The sequence below is a fragment of the Centruroides sculpturatus genome, unplaced genomic scaffold (genome assembly GCF_000671375.1).
Source record: "Centruroides sculpturatus isolate CEXI.00-Female unplaced genomic scaffold, Cexi_2.0 scaffold72, whole genome shotgun sequence".
Lineage (NCBI taxonomy): Eukaryota > Metazoa > Arthropoda > Arachnida > Scorpiones > Buthidae > Centruroides > Centruroides sculpturatus.
The window spans coordinates 985,226-986,552 of record NW_019384336.1 but is presented as its reverse complement, the minus strand read 5'-3'; the positions used below and the strand labels follow the sequence as shown (position 1 = coordinate 986,552).

Sequence of the window (1,327 nt, the reverse complement as noted above, 5' to 3'; positions counted from 1 at the left end):
AGTCCTTGTGTAACGTTGTTTATTCATTATTACTAAATGTTTACTTTTGTCGGCTCTTGTTAATATTAACCCGATGTCAGCCAACCAACGTCTTGTGCGTTTAATTTGCTTCATTTTTTAGACATTAACATTGCATTTGAAAACGGTTCCTTAACCACAAAGGTATACATTAAACCTACGCACGACTCATTATACATTCCTTCCTCGTCCAATGATCCGCCCGCTTACAAACTGTCGGCATTTAAGGCTCTTATTAGAAGGGCGTTTAATTACTATAAATTAATTACTAATTACTAATTTAATTATTAATAATACTTTTAATCATAATGAAGTCCACTTAATTAGCAATTTTGCTTAATTTTTCAGATGATTATGTAACTGAAAAATGAAACAAAGTTAGAAAGGTAGATCAAATAATTTATTCAGAAGTATTTAACTCGGTTGGAATATAATGTGCACAAGTATTCGAGTTTTGACGACTTTTCTAATATTTTAAAATTAAATACCAGTATGTAGACCAATCTGCCGTTCACGAATTTCAAAACTAGGGAAAATATCTTTGGCCTAGTTTGTGTTTTTGACATCTTACTTCGAATGATTTCTTAGTTTTAAGAAACACTGGACGTGCATTCACGTTTCCAGGAAAGCATATATTTCGGGATATCGATGAAAGAGATCGACTTACGTACTTTTCGGAGGAAGTACACATTACGTATTTCGTAATTTTCAAACGTAAGACGGTATATATTGCTAATATTTCACATTCGTATTAATTTTTAATTGTTTACCTGTATTATTTTCGAATTCTAACAAAATTTCGGACTATATTAATTAATTTGATTATCGAAAATATACGTTCGATTCTAAAATAATAATTTATTCGTAAAATTGTTCACTTAAAGGTAAACTTTTTATTATTGTTAATATACATTTAAAGATAAGATATTCTTAGTTATCTGCGGCAAACTAATAAAACCATAAATAATACCAAATCGGAGAAGGCAAAAATTTAGATAGTCAATAAGACCCTGTACACACTAGGCTTTTTTCAACGCGCGTTTAACGCGCGTTTAAAAGAACCAAGAGTTCTATGTAGCCGTACACACTCAAAAGCCAAGCGCGCGTTAAACGCGCGTTTTGCGAGCGCTTATAGATTTTTGTTAAAACGCGCGTTTTGCGAGCGCTTTACGGGCGCTTTGAGATATATGTGCTGCCATGTTACCGTACATGCGATCGCGCGTTTTGCGGGCGTCAGCCGAGCGCTTTGAGATATATGTGCTGAAATGGAGAACGATCATTTCGATACTGATCTATTTATTGATGAAAT

General features: G+C 33.3%; 1 protein-coding gene across 1 annotated transcript in view; it reads right to left on the bottom strand.

The window, feature by feature from the left end:
- Positions 1-370: 370 nt before the first annotated feature.
- LOC111632324 overlaps positions 371-1,327 on the bottom strand; it is a 2,608-nt gene continuing 1,651 nt past the window's right edge. The window contains exon 5 of the mRNA XM_023376728.1: positions 371-378. Coding sequence (XP_023232496.1) covers positions 371-378 — 8 coding nt within the window. The remainder of the gene's footprint in view (positions 379-1,327) is intronic.